General features: G+C 54.0%; 6 protein-coding genes across 6 annotated transcripts; 2 read left to right on the forward strand and 4 right to left on the reverse strand.

Moving 5' to 3' along the window:
• Positions 1-1,349: 1,349 nt before the first annotated feature.
• On the forward strand, positions 1,350-2,860 carry UCRPA7_2697 (putative aminotransferase class i and ii protein; the record flags this gene model as incomplete). Its single annotated transcript, XM_007915258.1, has 2 exons — positions 1,350-1,755; positions 1,809-2,860. 2 exons carry the CDS (start codon positions 1,350-1,352, stop codon positions 2,858-2,860), a joined length of 1,458 nt encoding a protein of 485 aa, XP_007913449.1.
• Positions 2,861-3,287: 427 nt separating this feature from the next.
• On the reverse strand, positions 3,288-4,891 carry UCRPA7_2698 (putative 26s proteasome regulatory subunit rpn7 protein; the record flags this gene model as incomplete). The annotated part of the gene is made up of 3 exons (XM_007915264.1): positions 3,288-3,486; positions 3,553-4,367; positions 4,433-4,891. The coding sequence occupies 3 exons, from the start codon at positions 4,889-4,891 to the stop codon at positions 3,288-3,290; spliced, it is 1,473 nt and encodes a 490-aa protein (XP_007913455.1).
• Positions 4,892-5,477: 586 nt separating this feature from the next.
• Positions 5,478-6,971, forward strand: UCRPA7_2699 (putative mrna cap methyltransferase protein; the record flags this gene model as incomplete). The annotated part of the gene is made up of 1 exon (XM_007915293.1): positions 5,478-6,971. The coding sequence occupies one exon, from the start codon at positions 5,478-5,480 to the stop codon at positions 6,969-6,971; it is 1,494 nt and encodes a 497-aa protein (XP_007913484.1).
• Positions 6,972-11,070: 4,099 nt separating this feature from the next.
• UCRPA7_2700 (putative ph domain-containing protein) lies at positions 11,071-12,658 on the reverse strand (the record flags this gene model as incomplete). The annotated part of the gene is made up of 3 exons (XM_007915295.1): positions 11,071-12,327; positions 12,384-12,509; positions 12,566-12,658. The coding sequence occupies 3 exons, from the start codon at positions 12,656-12,658 to the stop codon at positions 11,071-11,073; spliced, it is 1,476 nt and encodes a 491-aa protein (XP_007913486.1).
• Positions 12,659-15,028: 2,370 nt separating this feature from the next.
• On the reverse strand, positions 15,029-16,142 carry UCRPA7_2701 (putative arrestin domain-containing protein; the record flags this gene model as incomplete). Its single annotated transcript, XM_007915263.1, has 3 exons — positions 15,029-15,803; positions 15,875-16,018; positions 16,078-16,142. The coding sequence occupies 3 exons, from the start codon at positions 16,140-16,142 to the stop codon at positions 15,029-15,031; spliced, it is 984 nt and encodes a 327-aa protein (XP_007913454.1).
• Positions 16,143-21,125: 4,983 nt separating this feature from the next.
• On the reverse strand, positions 21,126-23,301 carry UCRPA7_2702 (putative catabolite repression protein crec protein; the record flags this gene model as incomplete). Its single annotated transcript, XM_007915254.1, has 8 exons — positions 21,126-21,202; positions 21,253-21,511; positions 21,572-21,656; positions 21,750-21,857; positions 21,916-22,307; positions 22,369-22,424; positions 22,532-23,158; positions 23,244-23,301. 8 exons carry the CDS (start codon positions 23,299-23,301, stop codon positions 21,126-21,128), a joined length of 1,662 nt encoding a protein of 553 aa, XP_007913445.1.
• Positions 23,302-24,152: the final 851 nt, after the last annotated feature.

Genomic DNA, 24,152 nt, shown 5'->3' on the forward strand with positions numbered 1-24,152 from the left:
ACTGAGGCATTGGCTATCTCGAACAAGACTCCAGTCTTCCAGGGGTGTGGTTCTGGCAGGTGGAGCCCCGTTTGCAGAGGAAACTCGAGTGGATTTTAGGGGCCGGATTGGAGAAACCGATCTGCACCGGGCTCTGCGACTGCCGCCTGTAGCAGACGGACTTAGCAGGTCGCGGGTGTAAGCGAGGATTGCGGTGAGAGCCCAGGTGTTGTTGGGGGCCTCCGTTGAGCAAAGATAAGAAAGAAACCATTCGGCCTTCTGACCTCTCTAATTTTTCCATCCTCCATCAAGAAATTTTACGACTATACAGGTGCGAATTTGCTCAGCATCGCCTTGGACGCTCTAGTCCGAGGGAAACGAGCCTACGGCTCTGATGGCCGGTCTACGGAACTCTCTGGCGACGGCGGCGGGTCGATCTTATCGATGGCCTGGATATACCTCACCTGCACCATTGCAAGGCAGGCGATTGGGCGCCGGAGGAGCACTCTCTACAGGTGAGGCACGAGTTTCCTTCGGTCTCTCCTTGTTTGTCTGGCAAACCACTCCACTCTGCCTCTCTCCGCGGCTGGCTGTCTCGAGACCTGAGACTTTTTTCCCCGTCGTTGATGGTTTGAAGACCGTCTGCGGAGCGCGTCAAGAGCCACCGCGGGCAACCTAAGATAGCCCCGGTTTCGGCCCTAGAAGCTATGACTTTCTTTGCTATAGCAGTGACAGAAGAGCCGATGGTGACTCGACGATGAAGCTGGGATTCCCCGAAGGGACTTCCCGATTGTTCCCTTATTACCTTGGTTGTCTGGTGTCTGTCTGTGGTGGCTTTCTCCAAAACCTCCAGCCCTCCAGCCCTCCAAACCTCCAAACCTCCTGCATCACATCGTCCCATACAGCGTGGGATGTTCCTTTAAGCCGTTCTTTGTCTTACCTCCCACAGATCATCAGCCCACAAGAACCAGGTGCGCTGATTTCTGGTGCACGCGACCCATTCACATCGCGACTTCGAACAGCTGCTGCAGCACTCCCTGCTTTCTTTTTCTGGAGGAGTGATTTATCAAGCCTGCCTTAATTGCCTCAAGTGACGCGCCTCCACGGCTGTGTGTGCTGTTCGCCTTCATTATTGATTAGTTGCCTCCTGAGTCATACTCGCTATTTAGAGTCCCCAGGCCTCACCGGTTGCAAATCCTCAAAAAAGAGATCTGAGTCTAACTCAAGCATTCTTCTCCACAACAGAAAGAGATTCGCTCACATCTACCCCACCATCGAGGATTGTTGCTGCGTCTGTGTTTACCCCGCCAAAAATCCGACTGTATCACAACCAGCTTCATATAGGCCGCCTGCCACTACACTGTCGCACCATGTCGTCCACCTCTTCCCGGAGGTTGAACTATGACAACATCAACCCCCATGTCAAGGCTGCCAAGTATGCCGTGCGTGGTGAGTTGGCCGTCAAGTCGGAGGAGTACCGTGCCAAGCTGGGCAACGGCGACACAGACCTGCCCTTCCAGCATGTCATCTCTGCAAATATCGGCAACCCCCAGCAGCTAGATCAGAAGCCCATCACCTTCTTCAGACAGGTGCTCAGCATCCTAGAGAACACCAAGCTGCTGGAGCATGAGGATGTCCTGATAAACCAGCTTGACTACAAGCCTGATGTCATTGAGAGAGCGAAGTGGCTGTTGAGCAAGGCCGGATCAGTAGGAGCTTACAGTGCTAGCAACGGAGTTCCTGCGATTCGCCAGAGCATTGCCAACTTTTTGGAGAGTGAGTTTGTAGTTCCAAAGTGTCTTTTGAATCAGTCAGCTGACCTGTTATAGGACGGGATGGCTTCCCTGCAAACCAGCATGATATTTACATGTCTGCCGGAGCCTCATCAGGAGTGAACACGCTGCTTCACATCATCTGCGCTGACCAGAATTCTGGAATTCTTGTCCCCATCCCTCAGTACCCTCTCTACACTGCCTCTCTATCAGTACTCAATGCCACATGTGTCCCTTACTATCTTGATGAACACAAGAACTGGGGCACAGATATTGACTCGATCAAGAAGGCATGTGAGGACGCCAAGTCAAAGGGCGTCGACGTCCGCTGTGTAGTTATAATCAACCCCGGCAATCCGACCGGCGCGTCGCTATCAGAGGAGGAAGTCCGAGGCGTCATCGAATTTGCCCGTGAGGAGCAACTTGTCATCATGGCCGACGAGGTCTACCAAACAAACGTCTTCATCGGCACGTTCCACAGCTTCAAAGGCGTCCTGCGCAAGATGCAAAAGGAGAATCCCGGCAAGTACGACAACATTGAGCTGGCCAGCTTGCACTCCGTCAGCAAGGGCATGGTGGGCGAGTGCGGGCACCGCGGCGGCTACTTCGAGCTGGTTGGCTTCGACGAGAAGGTGCAGGCCGAGATCTACAAGTTCGTGTCCATCACCCTGTGCGCACCGGTCATCGGCCAGTGCCTCGTGGAGCTGATGGTGAACCCGCCCAAGGAGGGCGAGCCCAGCTACGAACTCTACAAGCAGGAGTACGACGGCATTTTCAACGGCCTCAAGGAGCGTGCCACGGCCCTGCACAAGGCCTTTGAGCGCATGGAGGGCGTCGAGTGCCCCGACCCCGCCGGGTCCATGTACCTCTTCCCCACCATCAAGGTGCCGCCCAAGGCCGTGGAGGAGGCCAAGAAGGAGGGCCGCACGCCGGACGAGTTCTACTGCATGGAGCTGCTCAAGGCCACCGGCATCTGTGTCGTGCCCGGCAGCGGCTTTGGCCAGAGGGAGGGCACGCTGCATCTCAGGACGACCTTCCTCGCCCCCGGTACGGACTGGGTCGAGCTGATGGTCAAGTTTCACAAGGATTTCATGGCTCAGTACAAGTGAGTCTAGGTCTGATGGTCTCTGGCAGAGAGTAGTCTCATTGGAAGGCGTAGTAAGGCGTGATGTCTTTTCATCAACATATTGGATTACTTGCTTGATTATCTGAACATATACCTCAAAAAGTCATTGGATGGATGGATGGATGAATGGAAGGATGGTCCTGGTTACCGAAAAGAAAGCCAACGGGCAAAGGGGGATCTATTCCCCGGTAGTGGATAGTTTCATAGGACAGAGACATACAGACAACAAAATTTGAAGCTAAAAGTCTCCAGCTCTAAAAAGCCAAACCGCATCGATTGCCCATAAGTCATTTTCGACTGTATCTAGGTATCATACAGATATTAGCACACGCGTTCCCGGCCATTCCACTCCAGCCCCCTTTTGAGAATCTAGAGTTGTTGGATTTGTCAATTGACGGTAAATTCTACTTTCATGCCCTCTCGCTACCCCGGAGCCGAACGGCCTGGCCGTACTTCTGCAACTTCGTAATCAGCTGATCACCTTGGCGGACAACATCTTGGTACTGCTTGTTCTTGTCATCCGGTCGGTTTGTCTCAATGACGCCCTTGCCGGTCACACGGTCGATGGTGCAGGGAATGCGGCCACCAGCGATGAACTTGGCCAAGTCGCTGTTGGGGGCTATCGTTAGCACACGTTCGTTCATTCATAAAACTTATCATCCGAGGTGTACATACCGGTCCAAGAAATCTACAGTGACTCCAAAGTCATTGGCCATGCTCTCGAGCCCGACAACACGGTAGCTCTGCAGAAGCTGCTGGTAGGCGCGCAGGCGCATCTCGCGAACGAACCAGTTCTTGTGCTCGTGCAAATAACGGTCCTGCGTCAAGAACTGCTCCTCCACGAGTGCTAGCGCCTGGAAGAACAGCTTGTAGCGACCGTTGTATAGCGACGACACCAGCTGCGCCAGGGGGCTGAAGTCGACGGCCATCTCGGCCTCTGGCTGATCCACGCTGCTACCGAGGGTCGTCAGGTTGACCACCGTGGTCTTTGCAGCCGCGGGCGCGCCAGAAAGATCCTGCTGGTCGGCATCGACGCCGGGTCCCGCAGAGATGGCGCCGCTGAGTGCGAGCAGCTTGTCCTCGCCGTCGCCAAGGATGGCCTTGATCTCAGGCGCATCCACGACCTTGGACTTGAAGTCCACGCGCTTGAGAGACACAGAGCCGGCAAGTACAGAGTAGACCACGAGGTTGGAGTATGTGCAGAGTTCGTAGGATGTGAATGTGGACAGAGAGTCGAGGAGCAGCGGCGCAGCAAGATTGTACGACCTCACGGTGAGCAGGTACAAACCCTCATACGCCTTCAACCTGTTTCGTCGGTCCCAGTCACCGCCGCTGTCGACGAGCGTCTTGGCACGGTCGACGTGCTTCTTCACCAGGACCTTATCCCCGTAGAAGAGCCCCATGCGTATTATGGCCAGGACGAGGTCGATCTTGGTGCCGAGGATGCCCGTCTTTTCGAAGACATCTTCATAAGCAGCAATGGCTTTCTCCTGCATGGGGTATCAGTGAAAAGCTTCCAAATAGAATAGCGCAAGTAGCTATGGAGAAAACGTACCTTGTCACCAACGCGCGCCCAAAACTCCGCGCGCTTCCCTCGAGCGGCCTGGATCTCGGTCTCACCAGCCTTCTCTACCGCCTCGTCCTCCTCCTTCTGATACTCCTCGAGTTCCTTGTCATTGTCCTCCTTCAGCTGCTGGTACAGACCCTCGTCCCAGGGCAGGACGACGCTCGCGGTCGGGTTCTTTGTGACCATCATGCCGACGGCGCTGGACTTCCTACTTAGCGGCTTGCCGGGGACGTTTGCACCGCCCTCACCAACTGCATTCAGAATCCCCTCGAGCGGGTGTGCCAGGTACCGATAGAGCGGTGCCATCTTGTGCTCGTTTATGGCATCCTGCAAGTTCTTGGCGGCGGCTTGTTGGGAGGCTCGCGCGGCATAAGGGTTTGTCAGCGTGAAGACATGCTGCGAGAGCGGCAGCAGAGGCCACTTTGCGTACTGAGGATCCGAGCCCATCGTGGCGCCGTAGGTCTGGACTCGCGATCAAGAAGGAGTGTCTATTCGCCGAGGAGTGGGAGAGACAGTATCGGCCAAAGCGTAGGGAGGATGATGGGATGCCGCCGTGTGGAAAATGGAGTTTTGGTGATGGATGGATGGAAACGAAGCTCGAGGTAAGAATATGGCAGGTGTGTCGGAGCTCTCCAGATTGCTCTAGGTAGGTAGGGGAGGAAAGGCTGGCAGGCTGAGTGCAGAGTGGCCCGGGCGCCAAAGTGCCCACTGGCAAGGCGGCAAGGCTCGCGTAATTGCACACTGGAGCAGCAACGGTACGTACCTGTCGCTTACCACGTTAGGCCACTAACCTTGCTTAGCGGCAGCTTGCTTGCTACAGCTCCTCCTGTCCATCCACCATTTACATCACGTTGATTGAAAGCGCACACCAAATAACTAACAAACATACCATATCCAACAAGACCAGCTTTTGCGAGTTCAATATTTCATCTGGATTTCACTGGACCTCTGGTCTGTGAGTTTGTCAGAAAAGAAACCGTTGGGGTTCAACCCCACCTGTCCTTGACCTTTCTTCTCCTTCCAATCTCCCGCAATGGCAGGAGACAACGACTTCGAGGATCAACCTCAAGCCTTCGACGCAAAGAGGCTCGAGCCCGCCAGAAAGCGTCATCGATCCGAGTCGCCCTCTAGGAATGGCTCCCCATCATCATCCTCACACCGCGCCAAAAAGTCCAATCGAGACGACGTCCCCGACGAGCTCCCACAGCCCTACGACGCAAAGACGCTCGCCGCAGCCAAGAGGCGCACCTCTCCCAGCGGCGGCGACAGAGAGCCGCCGCGCAAGCTGAAGCGGCCCGGCCAGCGCGCGCGCATCAGCGAGGCCGAACGCGAGCACATCCGTCAGCGCGCCCTGGAGCGGGAGCGGGAGCTGGCCCGCGAGGCCGAGGAGGCGCGGCGCGGCGCCATTAACGATGTTGTGCGCGCCCACTACAACGCCGTGCCGGAGCGCGGCCGCGACTGGCGCAAGACGGACAGCCGCATCAAGGGCCTGCGGTCCTTCAACAACTGGGTCAAGAGCTGCATCATCCAGAAGTTCTCGCCCGACGAGGACCACGCACCGGGCGCGAGGGAGTACGGCATCTCGAGCGGCGCGGAGCTGCTCGTTCTCGACATTGGCTGCGGCAAGGGTGGTGATCTGGGGAAATGGCAGCAAGCGCCTCAGACAGTGCAGCTATACGTCGGCCTAGATCCGGCAGAAATCTCGATCGAGCAGGCAAAGGAGCGCTATCGAAGCATGTCTCATAGGGGAGGCGGCGGCAGGGGTGGTCGGGGCGGGTTTAACAGACGGCCTCCACCAAGGCTTTTCGAGTCACGGTTTCACGTCAAGGATTGTTACGGCGAGTCGATCGAGGACATTGATGTCGTGAGGCAGGTGGGCTTCGCTCAGTCAAACATCAGCAGCAGCCGAGGCTTCGACGTGGTCAGCATGATGTTCTGCATGCACTATGCGTTCGAGACCGAGGCAAAGGCACGCCAAATGCTGAAGAACGTTGCTGGCGCCTTGAAGAAGGGAGGCCGGTTCATTGGAACGATCCCCAATTCAGATGTCATCAGTGAACAGGTGCGTGCCTTCAATGCAAAGATGGAAGCCAAAGCCAAGGCTCCTCCGGTTGAAGTTGAGGTGGAGGAGGGTGAGGAGCGTGAGGAAGGCGAGGCGGAGGAAACTGCAGAATGGGGCAACGGCATCTACCGCGTCAGGTTCCCGGGCAAGACGCCTGAGGATGGCATTTTCCGACCCCCTTTTGGCTGGAAGTACAATTTCTTTCTGCATGAAGCTGTCGAGGAAGTCCCCGAGTATGTAGTGCCGTGGGAAGCTTTCAGAGCTCTGGCAGAAGACTACAATTTGGAACTGCAGTACCACAAGACGTTTACAGACATCTGGGAGACGGAAAAGGACGATGAGACACTGGGGCCGTTGAGTGAGCGTATGGGAGTGCGAAGTAGACATGATGGCTCGCTGTTGGTCACGCCAGAGGAGATGGAAGCTGCGAGCTTCTATGTGGGATTCTGTTTTTACAAGGTATAAGCTGTCTAAGAGCCTTGAGCATCGATTGCTGGTCAAACACATGAGATGCGGTTCCTCGTCGGCTGCTAGAGAAGTATAGACTTCCAAGAGACTGCTCATTGCATCGTAAAAAACTCAAGTTCATTCATGCTAACATAATGCTGTCGTTTGCCTCTGATGAACTGTGTCATCCATTCTGGCTGGTAATCCCCCCCTGCATATCAAAAGACAACGGAAGCCGCCGTGTTAATTCTCATTCCTGTCACAACTTCGTGTCCTCATGTGAAGCGTAAAATCGTGACATACACGTATACAACGAAAAGAAAAAAAATCAGGTCACCATGGGGCCCCTACCTTGAGGTTTGATTTCGGGGCTACGGGTTACGACAACAAATCATAAAAAAAGGGGCAAGGAGAAGGGGTAATCAGGACTAATGGCCTCTCCAAAGAGACTCCAGGAGCCGGGTATTCAACTCCGAGCCATCTGGGCACGATTCCAATGCCCATAGATGCTCACCCCAGGCCTCGTTTGTGCGCTGCGCGCAAGCAGAAAGCCAGATCACGACAGAGAGGGGGATGTCGCCCCTGAGATGCCGCTGGAGCTGGTCGGCCCGGGCTCCCCTCTTCGAGCTCGCCAGCTCGTGCAGGTCCCTGGCGAAGTGCTTTGGCACAATGTCTTGCATTGCCACGCCTGCCCTTACGAAGTCGCGTGACATACTCCAGAACTCGTCGTCGGCCCTCCAGTGGTCCACGAGCAGCTGCAGCGCCGTGCGGCCCCGCGCGTTGCGCCTCTCCAGCGCGCCGTGCCCAGCGGTGCGCTTGAGGAGCACGGTGATCGCAGAGCGCAGTCTTGCCAAAGCCGAGGCGCCTGTGTTGCGCCCGGCGTCCCTGGATGTGAGAGCGCAGTGCAATACCGTGTTGCCGAAGACGTCGGGTATAGTAGGCGTAATAGTCCGGACGAGTGCCTCGAGGAATGACCAGAAGGCTGTGTAGGACATCAGACTGTCTGGTCTCTGGAAAAAATGATGAGCGATGGACTGTCCGAGGACAATGATGTCTGGGTTTGCCTCGAGATCCAGGAGTTTACAGAGGCATTTGCAGAGAGTGGTTGCCATATCTTCGTTTTCTATCAAGAAGTGCCTAGAGTCCAGGGCTCTCTCCACGGTGACGCCCAGAGGGCTGTAGGAGTTGGGCGGATGGTATCTCATATCGAAACTCGGGCTTTCAAGTAGGTGCAGCAATACCTCGACCTGTGCTGGATGAATTGGCGCTTGAAAGCTGTTGAACAGAACACGCATAGGCGTTTCACCGAGGGCATTCTGAATATTTACGTTGGCGTAGTCGAGCTCATCACGTATCATAAGCACTATAGAAGGGTTCAACCACCAAGATGGAGTTCTCAGGTGGTCATGAAGTTGGCTGCCGCAATTATAACTGAAATTCGAAGGATCTGGTCTCCAAGGCGCAAGCTGCGATTCTTCGTCTCCTGCATTTCCCAGGTGTAGCGCAGGGTGTATATTTGATCCTCTACCATGACCATTCTCGTATCCTTGGCCCAGCACAGAGCTGTAGGGAAGCATGAGCTGGGGAAAGGTGTTCACCGGACTCGCTGGGCTGACGCTCTCGCTTGGTGAATGCATCTCTGTATCCAATGGCATATAAATGACCTGGGGAGGACGAGAATTTGGTGGAAGAGCGTATCGAGAACTGGCAAGAATAACATGAGCGAACCGATCAGAGCGTATTCCACATCCACAGATGACCAAGAGATAGAAACGTACTTGTCCATGCGCACGAGGTCGTCAGAAGCAAAGTTACTCAATTCTGGGCTCGAATATAGCCTTGCGATCGGGGGTGGATGCGCCCCAGTCGAGAAGGTCGGATGACTGTAGAGATCGTCACTACGAGGCGAGCTCATGCTGCTCGCCTCTGTAGTTGTTGAGTCTCTCCTCCTCTGAACCTTGTATTTCGCGATCCCCCATTTATCAAACCTGGATCGGTATGCTCGTGTACTGTTTGTTCGTTAGTAACTGTATCACGGAGACGAGGCTGCGGGCTCGATAATGGAGAGACCTACGATGCGTCGAAGCCATATTTTTCTACCATAATGGTCCTCACCTGGTGAAGAGGTTTGCTCTGCTCCAAATAGAGCTTGAGGATTTCATCCTTATACTTTGCCCATTTTTTCGTCATGATTCAGCCTTGGACGAGAGGATGAATGGTGAAGAGGGGTATCTCATCAACGTGTTAAATGCGCAAGGCTGTGGACTACGAGGACATGAATGAAACGCGAATACCGATGTAGAAGGGAAGCGAGGATGATGTGAGGATAGTAGAGATTGGTTATATTTATCATAGATTTATCATAGAACCCAGTTTCAGGCGCAATCGCCAGGCGTATTTCGGCAAGCTCGCGCGTCGCGGAACCTCCATGAGGATGGATGTGAGCTCCATTGTCCGCAAGGCGACCAATTGTAGTTGCGAATGACATGGATATAACCTATGACGAGATGCTCCGGACACCTTTCGGTAACTCTGCATATCATTCAAACGGCGTAAGACTGTGAGGTAACTCTTGCCAACGAGGTTTATCAACGCTTTGATATGTCCAGGGTGTTGACGAGATCCATCTTGGGATGATCTTCATCCAATCTTTCTGATCTGGGTTGCGACGATTTGTTGCTTCACCAGAGTTAGACCGAAACTTAATTTAATATCAGGTCAGGCTGGGCAATCGACTGTGAGACAAGACTTTGAGGAGCAGGCTCTGGCGGGGAGGGAGTATCCCGTGGAGGCGGAGGATGTGTGGGATGCGTCTATGCGTGTGACTCGCAAGGCTGCCGCCGCTCTAGACCTGCAAGTAATCGAGGTAGCTATTTAAGGCGCCCCCGCCGAATACCGCGGTCGACTGAATTGATTTTCTTTTGTCTCGAGCGTAGTTTCCCACCCGCCCTTGAGATTCAGTAGCGAATGGGATGCACGACCGGTAAGAAAAAGGCCGGTCTCGCTCACTCCTTGTCTTGCCCGCGGTGAGGCAGGTGAGCTTCCCCGGCATCCGGTCTACCCCGAGATCCTGCAGTAAAAATGATAAAGCAGGACGGTACACAGGTTTGACTTCACCTAATGCATAGAACAGAGCCTAGCATGCCTCATGGCTTCGATAACTTAGGTGATGACCTCCTGTAGGTTGGGGATGACATGTCTAGGTCAGATGCGATGCGCCCAGCTCATGAAGCATGCTGGTAGCTGAACTGAAACCTTGTTACTAGGAAGCTGGAGTGGAAACATCCAATAGGTCGGAATTGATTTGCTCAGCCAGATGAAGTGAGACAGTTCGAGCCGTGGCTAGAAGTTCGCCTCAAGCCCTATGCAGGAACGGCACGGGGCGAGGGGCCGTCGTCCAACATCTTAGCCATTACTTCCATGAAGGCAAACTTGAGGCGAAGATGCGCTTTCGCCTCCCACGATGGATAGGGGGTAAAGGCATGAGAGTCGACTGTGCCTTCGAAAGTGCCCGGGTGGGGAGAGTCGATTTGCAGTTCCAGGATGGTGTGCTACGTACGTCGTCAGCAGCATGAAATGCTCTTCTGGGCGCTCTTCCGGGCGGCGGATGTTTTGAGGGCAGGCCAGAATGATATAGCCCAGCACTTTTTCGAGCCCCTATCTCTTGGCTTGGGGGCAATGAGCGCTGGATATCGTTGCCGCGAGGAGAGGCATGATCACAAGAAGCAATAGACGCCAACGATGTCAAAATAGTGTAAATATGAGGAATTAAACATAAGAGTATATCATAAAACCGAATAACAGGTAAGGTATATGGAAAACAACGTCACATATCATGTCCCATGAGAGACTGAACAAGCCATGCATTCTCCCTTAACACAAGCAGTGCCCCTGTGGATCGGTCCTCCATCTTTTTCCGATGGGCAATCGTCATCCGGTCAGCCTAGTGCGGTTGCCTTCATTTTGAGTTGGTCGCCTTGCGTATTGAAACGTGTCATGAACGAACAGGGTATTTGAATGAAAAGAGGTGTGTGTAGGGTCATCCTGGCACGAATGATATTAATCTGGTGGCAGTCTCGAAGCATACGTTGATAATTCGTTGAAAAGTTCGTCTGGATTAAGCTGTAGGTTTCGTCTCCGCAGCGGCGGGGGCCGTGGTTCCGGAAGCCGGGGCGGCATGATCTTTGGCATCGACAGGCGAAACCACCGTCGGGCTTGCCACTGTGTCGCCTCCAGTGATACCGGCTTCCTGACCGGTGGCTAGTTGTGGGACCTTGCCCTCCTCAACGGCCTCGTTCATTAGCGGAGCCTCACCCTCTGTGCCAGGTGAAGTTGGCACGCTATCTGGGGCAGCAGGCCCAGTTGCGCCTGCAACACCCTTGATGACTTGGAACCAGCGTTCTGCATCGGCAGCGGTGTGAGCCTTGAATGACAGCTCTGAGCTGCCCGACAGCTTGCTGCTGAAGGATTTGGATTTGTCCTTGCCCTTGACGTTAAACTTGTCACCGTTGGGCGAACCGATAACGGCGTCCGGGAGATAGAGTGAGAGCTCTGGAACAGGGTCCTTGCGAGCGTAGTCTGAGTCCTTGAACTCGTGCAGGAACTTGGAAGGAGTGACGACGTAGTATCCAGTCGAGTAGCCCCATGACAGCTTGTTTCTGGACTTGCGCTCTAGACTGCCCTCAATGAGCGGCTTCGTTGCGCTGTGCTGCTGGTTCGGGAAGGAGATAGCTTCGATGGTGCGTGGAGGGTCGTTAGGGTTGATGAGTCTATCACCGCTGCGTGTCATGAACCCCTTCCACTCGAAATCAGGGGGCACACGCTGTACTGCTCCCAACATATCAGAGTACAGAGCGCGGGTTTTCTCCGCTTGACCGCCTGCAAACTGGTTGAAAGCCTCCATGGCCTGCTGCATGACTCCAATGACATGAGCCTCGAACTCCTGGAAGTTGTTCTGCACAGCAATGAGATCGTTGCGATGGTTGTTCTCCTCAATGACCTGCTTGTTCAAGCGGTGCAAGACTCCTCGGTGGACAACATATGGGTCATCAGTGGCGGACATCTTGCCTCCAGTAGATTCAAAAGATGCTGTCTGCTGACCCAGGAGTTCGATAAACTTCTGCGTAGTGTTGCGCGCCTTATCAACATCCTTGGCGCCCTTCTGTGCGCCATGGGCAAGCTCCTTGGCCTTGTGCTTGATCTCCTTGTGCAGCCGCTCGAGCACGGGGAGAACAGAACCCTTTATGCTCTTCTCCGTTTCCGCATTCGTGTTGATCAAGGCCTGCGTGTTCGATCGCATGTTCTCAAAGAAGCCAGCCACACCGCCCAGACTCTGATCGAAGTGATGACCTTCCCTCAAGGGCTTGGAGATGCTCTAGTTACGGGACATTAGTGCTGAGAATAGACTTTCGTCGCATCGGATGTCCTCACCTTCAGGACTTTCTCATACTCCTTAGCCTGCTCCTTGTGGATCTTCTCCACGGCGGTCATGTACTCCTCGAGGTAGACAACGGCATGCTTCCATGCCTGCAGCCTCTCGGCAAGGAGGCCGGCGGTCTGTGTCTTCTGTCAGTCATATTTCGCGCCAAAAGGGCATGGGAGCGCAAACTCACGCTATTGGGATCCGTCTCAGGAACAGCATCGTCGCTCAAGACGCTAGACTGCGTCCCCTGCCGCAGGGGCAAATCCTTGCTGTCGCCAGACATGCTTGCAAGCTGTTGGGTATCGTGAAATTAGGTGTAGGTTGAGGTTTTCGCTTCACGCTCCTGGCAATTGGAGGTGAACGGGTGCAACGGTCGTTGGATTAGAGGGGTATCGAGATGGAAGCTAGATCTTCAGACGAAAGGAGAGGTTTAGCCTAAGCTTCTGAAGTGTTGGGATGACGGTGAAGAGGGAAAAGAGCCACGATACAAAGTCGAGGTGTCGAGAAACTGGATGTAAAAAGTGTAATTTAAAAGCGGTGACGTTGCGCAGCGTAGCTTGAGCACCGAGGGCACCAACAGAACAAAGCAGGGTGGGGAGATCGAGCCATCCTTGTGCTGATCAGGCAATTGATGGTATGTCTGGGCATGGGAGAGAGGAGGCATGGGGATGGCCCAGATGGGATGGATATGCGGGGTCTCTCATCTTACAAGAACAAGGGTGCCGATAACACAATCGAGCGTGTGTCACTTACCTTGTAACTCTAACTCGCGATCGGACGAAAGACAGAGACAGATCAGATGAAATGTCGTAGGACACGGTAGTTTAAGAAAATGCCCAGGTCGTAGATGGATGAAACGGCATATGAATGCTATAGAAGGAGGTTTATTTGATATTTAAGTATGGCAACACCTCAACTCAATGCGCTCTTCAGCAGAGCAGGGTGCAATGCAATGCAAAGTGGAATTTTGCATGTCAATGGCAGCTGAAGCACCATGCGATGCAATGACGTAATGACTCAAGCTGGCCGAAAGACCCCTAAAATCCACCCTCCAAAAATCGTCATTGCATTCAGCCGGCCCTCTCTCCAAAACTTCAAGAGGGGTGGCCACTACCGCCATTTCCCTTCCCCCAACCCACCAGAACTGTGCTATCTTGAACTAGCGGGATCTAGAAATCAAACCATTTGCGTGGTCATTTGATTCCTTGACGCTGCACTAACTTGTTCTTCACCACCAGACACGAAGGAACTCATTGTCTGGTTGGCTTCAATTTGCGTTACAGAAGTGCAGTTTTGACGCCCCCATCATCATGGGCTGGCTGAGTTGCCGTGTTTAATGGTGTGCCAGTGGGTTTTTTGTTGCCGCCTTGACAAGAACCTCGTGTGTTCCTCTAGGATTCGGTCGCATTCATTTCTCTGTAACCTCACGAGCCTACAAGCATTAGGTTATAATAAGCTTCATTGGTGAAAATATCTGTTTGGTCTTATTTCGCGATAATATGGGTATAAGAGTATCCGTATTCTAATCCGTATTCTAACAAATCCGCCATCAAGAAAACGCCGTTCTTCACTCGTGAGGCCCCATCCAGTCTATATATGCATGTATATGCTCTCGTCCGTGGCCGCAGCCTATATGACGTCCAAAATGAAATCGAACTCTCTACTCCAGAAACAAAACATGAACGCCGCTCCATCATGTCGAACGCATCGCAAACCCTGATAGCTCATCCCGTCAGTCATAAAAAGCATCTCGAACTTATGCAACCCGTTCTCGGGCTTGCATCAGATGTAGCCTTCTTCGTTCATCCGCATCTCCGGTGTGATGGGAGTGAATCAAATTTGACAGACCCAATGATGTCTGCCGCCTGCCCAAGCTAGGTCGGTGCGGCCGCGAGTGCGTCTCATGCGGAGATTCCATTATAACCTCCATCGGGTTCACAGACGGAGCATCAGCTGTTGGCGTGGTTGGCTCGCTCATTGCCGTCCTGTAATCCGGCAGCGAACAGCTGTCGAGTGAGCTTAGGGTTCGTGCAGGCGTTTTTACTGCGGTCGCGTAGCTCGGAACCTTGCTCAACTCAGAAAGCTCAGGGAAGTCGATATGCTCCGGGGTGTGATGGCCAGAATGTTCCTCTCCGCTGTTTGACCGAGACAGGGGTGCCGATTGTGGAGGCGAAGTATGGCTGCTGTGGTCCGATGGCTGGAAAGCCATGTACGGAGTGTTTGTGCCAGTCGAGTGCGAAGTGACGGAGTTGAATGACTGGTTTCTGTTCGATGGATCCAATGTCATATTCTCGAGTCTCGTGGAGAGGACCGCAGGAGGCACGGCGTTACTGTTCATCATCGCAGCGAGATTCTCGGCGGAACCAGCTCTCGAATGACCGTAAAATGGACTGTTCATCCCTGACTGTATGCCTGGTGTTTGTAGGCCTGTCATATCAATTTCGTCGTACAATTGGTCCAGAACGTGCTCGCCATAGCCTGGCGGCGCTATTGAGCTGGTGCGTTGCTCTGGGCTCGGATCGTGAGCATGTTGCCGCACCAGGTTTCCTTCTTCGTCCAGTGGCATATTTGGTGAAATAAAAACCGTTACTGGGAGCGTCGCTCGGAGCTGCTAACTGTTAGCATGCGATTTGCCTCAGTAACACCACACACATCAATTGCTTACCTCGGAGATATGGCCGTCGGGGTTCTTCAGTGCCACCACCATCTTCAATTTGTGGCGGATCTTGATGCCGTGGACATTCACATCCTGCATGCATTTGCCCAGCTTTCTCGGCAGATCCAAAGTCGTGTTCATCACCCAGCCCTCCTGGCCGGTATCTTCAATCATGTCCTGCCAGTGCTCTTCCCGGCTCATTGCGACCGTCCATTGCGCCACCTCCTTCTCCTTCTTGTATTCGCGGATGCTATGACCCTGGAATGACTGAACAATGATATCGTGCACTTCGACCAGTTTACAGGTGATGTCGCCAATTTCGAGGCCCTTCAACAGAGGCGTAAACCTGGTCTCCAAGGGAATCTCGCTGCCGAAGACGACGGCCTTTTGAGGCACGACAATCGAGTATTCGACCTTGTTTGGCCAGATGTTCTCCACGCTCATGGCGTGTAGGAACTCAAGCGCAGACGACTCCAGCGTTCTTATTATTCGAACCCTCTTCTTGGTGTGTAGATCGTAGGCCAACTTTCCTCGGGCGACCGTTGCTTTTAGGTGGTAGATAATGTTCGCCTCGGGCAAGCCCTCCACGCTCTCACAGGTGTCACCAGGAAGAAGCAGCTCGAATGGCCACTCGTAGTTTCCTGCCGCAAGCGTTGTACTCTTGGAAGCACCGCCGCCTACGAACGGCTCCCATCTGTGCGAGAAGATGGTGTTGGTCTTGTCGACTTTCTGGCTCGAGATACCTGTGGGAGTTACTTTGGAGTCGGTCCAGCTGCAGGCAGAAACTCAGTTAGCGAACTTCTCATTCAACCCTTGGACCAGGTAAAAAACGCAAAGGCTTACGCTAACCGCTCGGTTCCCAACAATCTGAGGTGAACATCTTCCACCTTCAGTGCCGTAGGCAGGCAGAGAACGACGGTTCCTTTCAGCATCTGCCCGGACGACTCATGTTCGTTTCCGCGAAAGACAAGAAAGTCATTGTCTAGCCTGCGAAAGTGTGTTAGTCATTTTCATACCGATTGCTCCTGCCAGACGAATGTAATTACCGAATTTCGAACAGAGTAAAGGCATTGCGCCCCGTAATATTCGTTATAGGGTTGAAGGAAGGCATCCTCCAATGTCCTGAAGTTCGAGAACGAATAAAATATTGTGATTGTGAGGACAGGGAGGGAGGAGGGGCGGTTGTTAAGTGATTTCTATTAAATTGCCCATGTACCTGGTTGCGTATGACGGTATGAGTGACGGGCACGCCGTGGGGCAATTTACAATATGCACATCAAGTGTCCTTTGGGACGTAAGACGGCAGAGTATTGGAATTTTCAGGTGATGGATGGCGAAAGGTCTTCAAAAGACTGCTGCCTCTTCACCTGGCGCAATATACGAGTGGGAAGGAATCTCTCAGAGGGAATAAGAGAAGAAAGAGGTCAGGAATCAGGGAAAACGCTCGACGATCCGGTGAAAGGGGGAACGAGGGTCACAAAATGTAGCAAGCAAGCATACCTGCACAATCAGACAAAGCGGGTTTATCTGGCTGGGTCAGTAGGTACCTACCCAGCACTAAGGGGCTAGTGTGCTAGGTATGTAGCGATGGGAAGTGGCATGTAAGCAAAGGATCGAGAAATACACAGAGATACATGGGCAATTCCAGCGGGCGGGCGGCATCACCGTGTTCAGCCCACCGTGCTGGGATGCCGATACGCTTCATGTGCATCATCTGCTGCACCAGGGCACGCCTTCTTGTACTGGAGGGGTACAGACACGCCTGCTAGGTACATCGATACATCGATACATCGATACATCGATACAGACATGACGAGCACGACATGGGAATGAGAGGCGGCGGCGGCGGCCATCGGCAGCACATGCATGGACCAGCATGGACCAGCATAGTCCCTCATGGTTCCTCGTGGTCCCTCAATGGGCGATTGAGCCTTCAATGGCGCAACAGGCCAGACAGCACAAGTCAGGCAAGACAGGGAGCGACAGGCATCGCCCAAGGTTTGCCGCAAGCGCATTGGTGGAGAGTGGCAGCGCGAGTCGTGCGATAGCGGACGTTGACGGAACATGTCGACCAGAAAAAGAGTCGTCAAGAAAGAAAAAAAAATGGTCCCGAGAGTGGGCTGGGCGTGGGGTCCAGCACCCTTCAGAGCCTTGAGAGCATCGGTTTGCGAGCGTAATTGCGTGAGGATTAAAGTTCCTAGCATGCACACTACGCCCAGAACAGGCTGCGAGGCGCGGAAGATGGCTGCTTAGGCCCACCTGGCCGAGCTGGCCACTGAACCTTTCAGTGTAGGCCCGCCAGCCGCAGGCCTCTCCGATGCAGCACTCGCAAGCAAATGGCAGGTACTTCAGATTAAGCCTGGATTAGGCAGAGCCCAGAACGTACCTGCCCAACCTAGGTCTGGCTGGCCCATCGTGCCTTCTATCAGCGTTCTATCGGCCTTCTTCCCGGACTACCTAGGTAGATATCTATATTCAGCTTGTACCTACCCTACTGCCGCCGTATGCTAAAGTACCTTATTGGATGTAAGTACCCGCCGCCTCGAGACGGCAGTGACCCCCACACACAGACAGAAGCAACTCTTCAACGCCGTAGTTTCCTCAGCCCGCCCGCCAAGCGAGGCAAGAGACCCGAGCTTACAGTACTTGAGAAGCTTCCTTCCTTACGAGGGGAGACACTGCCTCTTTCAGTCTGTCTCAGCGGTGTCTGCAAGAGAAAAGGCAGGTACGAAGATTGCGGAGTTCCCAAATGCGCCTTCCGGGAGGAACGAAGGGTTTTGCCAGTCTTACTTGGGGGTGGCTATTCACCTCGCAACTCTGTACCCGAGAAACACGTTGAAATACATTGACCAGCAACATGATGATCAATTCAACAGCAATGACAGCCAGGCAAGGCTGGAAGCAGTTTTCCACAACTGCTGGTGTGTGCTACCGAGTTGCGCGGCTAACGTGGCCTACCTGACTGAGATGTATCTCAGGGTCCTCCTGATCTGATCTGATATGTGAGGGGTGGAGGAGGGGTATCGTATGTACATACGGTATGGGATCAGGCGATCTCGAACAGCGCCTGATCCTGTCACCAAGCAACCTCTTCATGATACACACCGCACCATTGCAGCACCTACCTGCACTTGCCGTGGCAGCCCGCCGTCTTCATGGCCTGATCGCCCCTCGTCTTGAATCGTTTCCCAGACAGCAGCTCTTCGTTTTCGCCTCTGGTACATATATACGATCACCGCTCCCTGTCTGCACATGCATGGGCGCACAGGACGGGCATCATGACAGGCTGGCATGCTCGTACCTACGTAAGGTATGCTGAGCACAGCTCTCGCGCCCGGCCGAGCTCTGCCACCGGATGACCAGATCGGTCCATCGCCGTCGCAGCACCACCCTTCTCGATCAAGGACACACAAAAAAAAAGGAAACATGATACCACCACACCGCCCAGCACTGCATTATGCTACAGTACGTGCACATGAGGCCCATGCAGGGCATGTTACCGACTTCTGCGGCCTAGAATGGGAATAAGACCTAAATTCCCATGTGCAACCACGGGTACTTCCCGAGCCTTACTAAAAGGCCCTGCCAAATTGTTTAGCACCAGATCTTGTGAGATGCCGCCGTCCGAATTCCCGAACCGCTTGTTCCTCGGTTGTCGGCCCAAAGACGACCGATTGTCAGTCAAGTCGCCTTGCTCGCTAGCTTAAGAGATAATCCGACGCTTGTTGATCAAGATAGCCTAGACTGCTGGGAGTTCCTTTTGCAACTGCGGATCTGCCATAACAGAGGCCACAGGGACTGGAAGACCTACGGCTGGAATACCCTAGGCCTCGGCCAGATAACGAACATGTCAATCCTAGCCGGTTTCTGGCTTGTAAAGCTGGGTAATCCTCGGCTACGAGATTGTATATCGCTGTATTCCAGCGTTGCAGGGGCCATTCCGATTCGCCCCGTTGCCTGAATCATGTTCCCTTTGAGGCGCGACATTGACTGTGTCAGCGGTCGGCGGTGTGCCAACCACTACGAGCCATCGCAACTTTGATTCAGGCAGGCCAACAAACGGAATCTTTTCAGGGCCTCGTAGCCGCATTCTCCCGGCATCAATCTCCGAGTATCGGTTGTTGGGAATGGAAAACCCAAAGAATTAGCCGGAGCCTGGCCCACTGTACATTTCTCATTCCCCTGGCGCCTTCTGCGGAGCTGCTCCCGTTGACGAGCTTGATTTTTGTAGTTCCGACATGCCACCGCCCGGGTGGAGTCCGCTGGAGCCCTTCAGGCCGGGCTTCAATGACCGTCCTAGAGAGACGGCCCGTTTCCACCTGCCTCCTGCTCCTCACAGCTAAAAACTCTCACCTCAGTGCTAGAGACGCGTAGAGAACCACATATATGAGGAGCATAGTTTCCACATGGGAAGTACCGAGAGAGCTTTTGCCTCGTAAGACGTCGAGTCCACTCAGCCCTATGGCTGGATATCATCTCGTCACACAATGAAGTCATCTCGCTGCTGTGCAGACGCACACAGTGCTGTGGAGGGACTGCACTCGTACTGCGACGTACTGCACGGTCATCCACCGCGGAGCAAACCTGGCGCAACAGGCTGACCCTCTCCGGGCGGCCGTTTTACTTGTGATAAGTGACGATGACGATACACTATGGAAATGATGTCGACAGTGTGTCTATCAACCTACCGAGCCGCCGATGACGGGGAAAACAAAGATCCCCAACAGCCCTCTCTGCTCGCCCAGAGATAAGTAAGGTACTACTGTAGATTGATCGACTACCCTCAAGTGTACGAACTACGGGACCGTGCCCGGACACAGCAGCAGCAGGCTGGTTTCACGACAGATAACACCAATGGAGGTAAACCGGTATGAACAAGACATACATACAGTAGGCCCACGGCGGTGGATCCACTGTGGCTGTCGTCCTTACGCCTATCTAACGCAGCACGCAAGACGCCAGCGTTGGGCTCTCTGACATCAGCCTCCTGTACTGTACATGCCGCCTGCCCCTGCGCAGGCACGCCAACCCACGCCGCCAGAGAAGCAGAGATAAAGCGATGCAGAACCTCCATTGGCTACATCTGCATCATTCTAGGCCGCGAAGAGGGTTGCAAGCTTGTAAGAGCGGATCTGGGATTAGAGCAAAATTTTGTGATATCTTTGGATTGCGGCTCCACTGATAACTAAATCCGTTAGGCAAAGGCCTAACGTTGCCGCAAGCAGGCAAGTTGGTGCCTTTCAATAGGTAGGAATGCGAAACTGGAAGATAAGAACCTCAGATGCCCCATTGAGCGAAATACTCTACTTGCCTAGAGGAAGACCCCAAGCAGGAATTTCAGCGGCGAAATGAGCGCAAGCGGATCCCACGTGTGAAGCTTGAATGGCCAAGATACTGCACAAAGACCTTTCCTCGCATGATACTCTGCGCGGAGGCGGCGACATGAGAAAAAACAATCTATCTGATACTGGAGTCCACGCCTACGATATCTGGAACCTAGAGCCTCTAAAAGGGCGGCTAGGATAGCCTGATGGATCCTCAGCAGCGATGGAGCCCTCGTCGTCGGGCCGTCTGACAGCACTGGTCGTGCCTTACGGCCCTTGCCTCTCCATCTCTCAGCAGTGGTGACTCATGCCAGTGTTCGAGGTCCCTCTTTAAGTGTTTCGCGATGCGGACGCACGCAAGGGGAGCTCGTATCAAAAGTGGATGGACCAGCCCGCCCTCACAAACGATTGCGCCATATTGGCCCATCAAATTTTCGCAGAAATGTTGAAAAAAGCTTGTTTCGTTTGGGAAGAGCAATCCATTGTCCACGCAACAGCACCGCGCCGTGGGATTCGTCAGACATGCTTTGACGATGCCCTCAGTGATGACGACGGTAGATTATGTACAACTGCGCTGGGGAGGTGACTCCCCCCCCTCCCTGTTTGTAACTTCTTCGTACATGATACTTACTCAAATCAATTCAATCCTGCAAACAATCGCATCCAAAACATTCGTGCCCTTAGTCAGCCTCAACAAACTCCGTGCATGCACATGCGAAACAGCATTACCCCTGAATGTAGATAGCTCTCCCTCCCTCTCTAGCTCTCAATTATCTCTCCAGCTTGCGCGGGAGAGTCGGTTGGGCGGTTCCACGTCCGTATATGACCTGATGGACATCGTTGTCAGCTGAGAAGAGCACAGTGAAAGGGGTGGACGGATTGGGTCTCTCAACGCACCAGACTTGCAACTCGTCATGATTGAGTCTTCTGTGAACTCGAGCCAGCAGAGCGGATCGGCATCCACCGCCTTCGTCAAGACAGGCGGCAGGATCGCGACCCGCGAGCGGGGCTCGACCGGGTGCGGGCCCGACTGGTCGCCGTCCTCCTCTGAGATGGCCGAGTTGGAGCGCAGGCGGCTCATCGACGTGTTCTGCGTCTCCGCCCGTGCCAGCGCCGCGCCGCGGGATGCGACGGAGCCGCGGTGGTGTACGGAAGCCTAATGATGAAGACTATGAGACTTTGATGAAGTACGAGTAGATTTATGAGGATCACATACTGCCTTTGGCCGGTGAAGCATGCCGACGCTGAAATCCCACAGACATAATCTGCGGTCCTCGCCCACACTGCCGAACCGGTAGTTCCTGTCATCACATCGCCAGGGGTCAAAAGCCACGGCCGTCACCCATGAGTGGTGACCTTGACAGCGCGCAACGATGGCGGACTCGACGACTGACCAGATTGAAATCAAGTCGTCTTGCCCGCCTGTCAGAACGTATTTGCCGTCAGGTGACCAGCAGACACATATCAGGCCGCCGTAGTATGAGTAGAAATGGTCGAGTAGCCTAGAGCATTGTTAGCGAGGTCTATCCTTCTAGATGGTGACTTGGCGCTTCTTCTCACTCCTCCTTAAGGTAGTCAATGATTCTCAATGAGCCATCCTCTGATACGACCGCAAGATGTCGATTGTCTGGCGAGAACGCAAATGCGTTGATCCGCTGGTTTGAGAGTTTCCATGCTGCCACTGGGTTGAACTTCTGGTTCTTGGAGTGCACAGACTTGTTGATCTGTATCGTGTTCGCGTGGCTGTTGCCATTGACCCCATTGCCATTGGTGGTAGCTGCCTCAGTCTCCCCAGTGCCATTCTCCCTGGCCTCTTCCTCGGGAGAGAAGATGGCATCTTCCTTCTCCTTGTCGTATACTACTAGGGAGCCGTCCATGTGTGCCGCCAGGAAGAGAGTCTCTGAACCGGGTATCCACCTGATTTCGGAGACGGGAGTTCCATTGATGATGCCCTGCAACTGTTAGTACGTACTCAACCCTTTGCAGTAGCTATCATCCAAGCATGTTACATACGTTCTTGTTCAAACGTGTATATCTCTGTGAAATGGGCTCCCACCAGATGATCTCGCCTGTTGAGAAGCCCATTATTACATCTATGTGAGCAGCGCTTTTGGTGAGAATGTTGACATCATGGCAGAGGCAGTGAGCCTTTGTGAAGAGCACTTTGGTCAAGTACTCAGCCTATAGCTTGTCAGCTCCCAGTTCAACAAGCATCGGGGGTGATGGTATGTCTTGACCTTATTTGAGGAGGACATATCTAGCCATTGGAAAGCCCGGTTGATATTTGCAAATGCATACAGGCCATCACTCGGTCTCTCCTGCAGCCTCTTTGACAGCGTCTCGTGTACAATCACTCTGCTGATGAAGGAAGAGTTGCTCTTGGTCATGTTGTTCTTCGGCTTCCTCTTCTTGGCAGCATCCTTGGCATTGACCTGCGTCAACAGCGTGTTGCCCTCCCCAAATGCCGGCGCCGAGGCCAGCGATGGGTTGGATACCAGTGGCGCATCGCTCGAGTTTGCGCGACCCTCGCTGCTGCTGAGCGCCGGGTCGGTCGACAGCTCGCTCTCGTTGGGATGCTCCTGGATGCTTGCGCCGAGGCCGCTGGACGGCAGGCTCGTCACCGACATGCCCTTGTAGAAGAAGGGCGGGGTGGGCCGGACATCGAGGTTGAGCAGCGACAGCTTCGTGCCGGCGGTGGCCGGCTGCGGGTTGGTCGCGAGCGGGTTCGGGTTGATGATCGGGGCTTCCGAGGGGTGCGGAGGCGGTGTCGCGAGGTGTAGGTCCTCCTTAAGGACGTACGTGCCTGTATCGAGCCTGCTTAGCTCCCTGTTCTAGATCTCTTTTTGCTGTCGTCGGCGGCAATGCGCGGGTCGGGGCATGATACTCACCCTCGCCGACCAGGAACTGGTCCTCCGGATTCGAGAGGATATTATTCGTCTCGATCATGGGGGCGACATGGCCGGCACCCAGAGCGGCATTGTATGCTGCCTGGGTGGGATATCGTGGCGGAGGAGGCAGGACGCTGTATGATGCCCGGGTCAGTCACTTCTCAGCTACTGGGGGTTGCCGCTTCCATTTGCGCCATGGCGATCCAAAGCACATCAGAGGTTGCGCAACCGGGGCTTTGGGGCTGGGACGGCGAGAGACGGAGACAGAGAGAGATAGGAACTTTGTCTTACAACATGGCGTCTGAATGGCTGCCAAGAGGGACTTATCAAAGTGCAAGTCAGTGCCTGCTTGCTTGGCGGGTGATACGTGAAGCGACTGGTGTTGCCCTCTGAGGTGGTCGTGCAGGAAGCCACATACAGCAGCACGTGGTGAGGTGAGGACCGAGATGGATATGACGGCGGGGGAGCGATCTGGTGGAGATGATATGCGAGACGGAGACGGCGTCTAGGTCTGGAGTCTCAGGAACAACGTTGGAAAACGTCGCTGCATATGCCCAGGCACACAACAGACAAGTCAGGACAGGACAAGACAAGACAAGAACAAGAACATGACCAAGAGAAGACGTTGTCTGTTAAGGACCATCAACTTGGCTTAGTCGTTTGCAGGGGGTGGCTAAGAAGGTAGAGTGAGGAGACACTTCTTATCCTTGGGGTGGATGGCCGGCCCCCCCAGAGGAAGCATCTGTGGGGTAATGGAGGTCTTACCTACTTCCTACTACCTACTACCTAGGTAGGGGATTGGGACCACCTGGGCATACATAGTAGATGCGCTCAATTGGCACCGGTCAGCCAATCCATTGCAATTGGATGCGCAGAAACGCACCAATGAAGCCCCCTCAGTGTTCACAG

This window comes from Phaeoacremonium minimum (assembly GCF_000392275.1).
Source record: "Phaeoacremonium minimum UCRPA7 unplaced genomic scaffold PA7_03_scaffold_184, whole genome shotgun sequence".
NCBI classification, from domain to species: domain Eukaryota; kingdom Fungi; phylum Ascomycota; class Sordariomycetes; order Togniniales; family Togniniaceae; genus Phaeoacremonium; species Phaeoacremonium minimum.